This window comes from Pteropus alecto, unplaced genomic scaffold (genome assembly GCF_000325575.1).
Source record: "Pteropus alecto unplaced genomic scaffold, ASM32557v1 scaffold157, whole genome shotgun sequence".
Lineage (NCBI taxonomy): Eukaryota > Metazoa > Chordata > Mammalia > Chiroptera > Pteropodidae > Pteropus > Pteropus alecto.
Genome location: NW_006440626.1, coordinates 1,573,405 through 1,574,906, shown reverse-complemented (window position 1 = coordinate 1,574,906; position 1,502 = coordinate 1,573,405). Strand labels below are relative to the sequence as shown.

The window sequence follows — 1,502 nt, the reverse complement described above, 5'->3', positions numbered from 1 at the left end:
GGGTGAGGGGGGCAGAGCTGCCCTGGGGGAAGAGCAGGCCTCTTGGCTGAGGCCTTTCCAGGGCTGAGACCTGTGTCCCGACCTGTCTGAGCTCACCTGGGGACTCTGCTGACCTCCCCGCCTCCTGCCCCCGCACTCTCTCCCTGACCATGGCATGTCCTCCTGTTTTATTTCAATACTGACAGATGTGGGCACGTGTATCTCACACCTGTCAGACGAGGAGCCCCAACACTTAGCCGAGATCTGGGTGTGTGTGCCTGGCATGGTGGCTGGCCCATAACGGACACTCGATGTCAAAAGCGCCTGGAGGACTGGCCGGGGTGGGGGCTGGGCAGGCATGCCTCTGGAAAGAGCAGCCCTTGGCGGGGAGGCGGGGCAGGGCCGCGCGGCTCTAAGAAAGCCCGACTTTGCCCCCGTCGCCAGCCACACCCGCTGAGTGCCACGGAGGTGCCCCATCGCAGGGCTGGGCTGTCTCCCTCCTCACCCTGCCACCCCGCTCTGCGGCGCGACTCTCTCCATTGTAAACCAACTGAGGCGCTGCAAGTTCACCCGCACCCCTACCCTGCAGATGTGTTTCCTCCAGGAAGTGCTTGGATAGGTCAGTTCCAGTCGGAGATGGAGCCCATCAAGGCCCCGGGGCCTGCCCACCAGCAGCTCACCTGGATGACCTCATCGCGGGAGGCGAATTCAGTGACTATGACGTTGTCGCCTCCCGGCCAGCGGGTCAGCGAGATGCCCACCCTCTGGGAGGCCCGGATGTGAACGTCGGGAGGTAGGGAGCGCTGCAGTAGCCGCTTGAGGTACTCCGTGGGATTGAAGGCGGGGTGGAAGATGCCCAGACTCAGCTGCTCCACCTTCTGGACCAAGCCCAGGACACTGGAGCAGCAAAAGTCTGCAGGCGTGGGGACAGGGTCTTGCCGCACCCGCTGGAAGGCTCCGCCTCCCTGCTGCGCGGGCCACGGGAGTGGCGGGATCCCTGCTCTCCCGCTCGGAAGTCCTGTGCCCAGCCCTGCGTCCCAATGTTCGGCCCCTCTTCCGCTCCCAAGTAACCTTAGGAATGGTCTTCCCAGCTCTGACCCTCGGATCCCTCTTCCGCGAAAGCGGGTAGCCATCTCCTGAGTCCCCCAGGCTTGCACGGGGAATAAATGGGAGTGTGCGGGGCGGAAAGACCGCTGGCCGCGGCGCAGGGCACGAGGTCCCCAGACACCCCTCTCTCCGCGCCCATCAGCTCCGGTCGGAATCGGCTCCGCCCGAGAGTCCCCCAGGCCTCCCCGCCCGCCCGCGGGGTCCCCGGGACGCACCTGCTGATTGGCCCACGACGAGGCAGACGGCGTTGAGCGCCCCTGACGAGGAGCCGTAGAACCGGCCGGCGCCCTGGAGCAGGCGCGGGGCGCGCTCCCTCAAGCACTGGGTCACGCCCACGTGGTAGAGGCACAGGAAGCCCGCGCCGGAGAAGCACAGGCTCCAGCTGACCGCCTCTTGTAAGTAGTTGGTCAGCACGA

General features: G+C 66.0%; 1 protein-coding gene across 1 annotated transcript in view; it reads right to left on the bottom strand.

The window, feature by feature from the left end:
* The window catches only part of PNPLA5 (patatin like phospholipase domain containing 5), a 9,519-nt gene that overhangs the window by 7,377 nt on the left and 640 nt on the right, over nt 1-1,502 (bottom strand). The window contains exon 2 of the mRNA XM_006917413.1: nt 660-892. Coding sequence (XP_006917475.1) covers nt 660-892 — 233 coding nt within the window. The remainder of the gene's footprint in view (nt 1-659; nt 893-1,502) is intronic.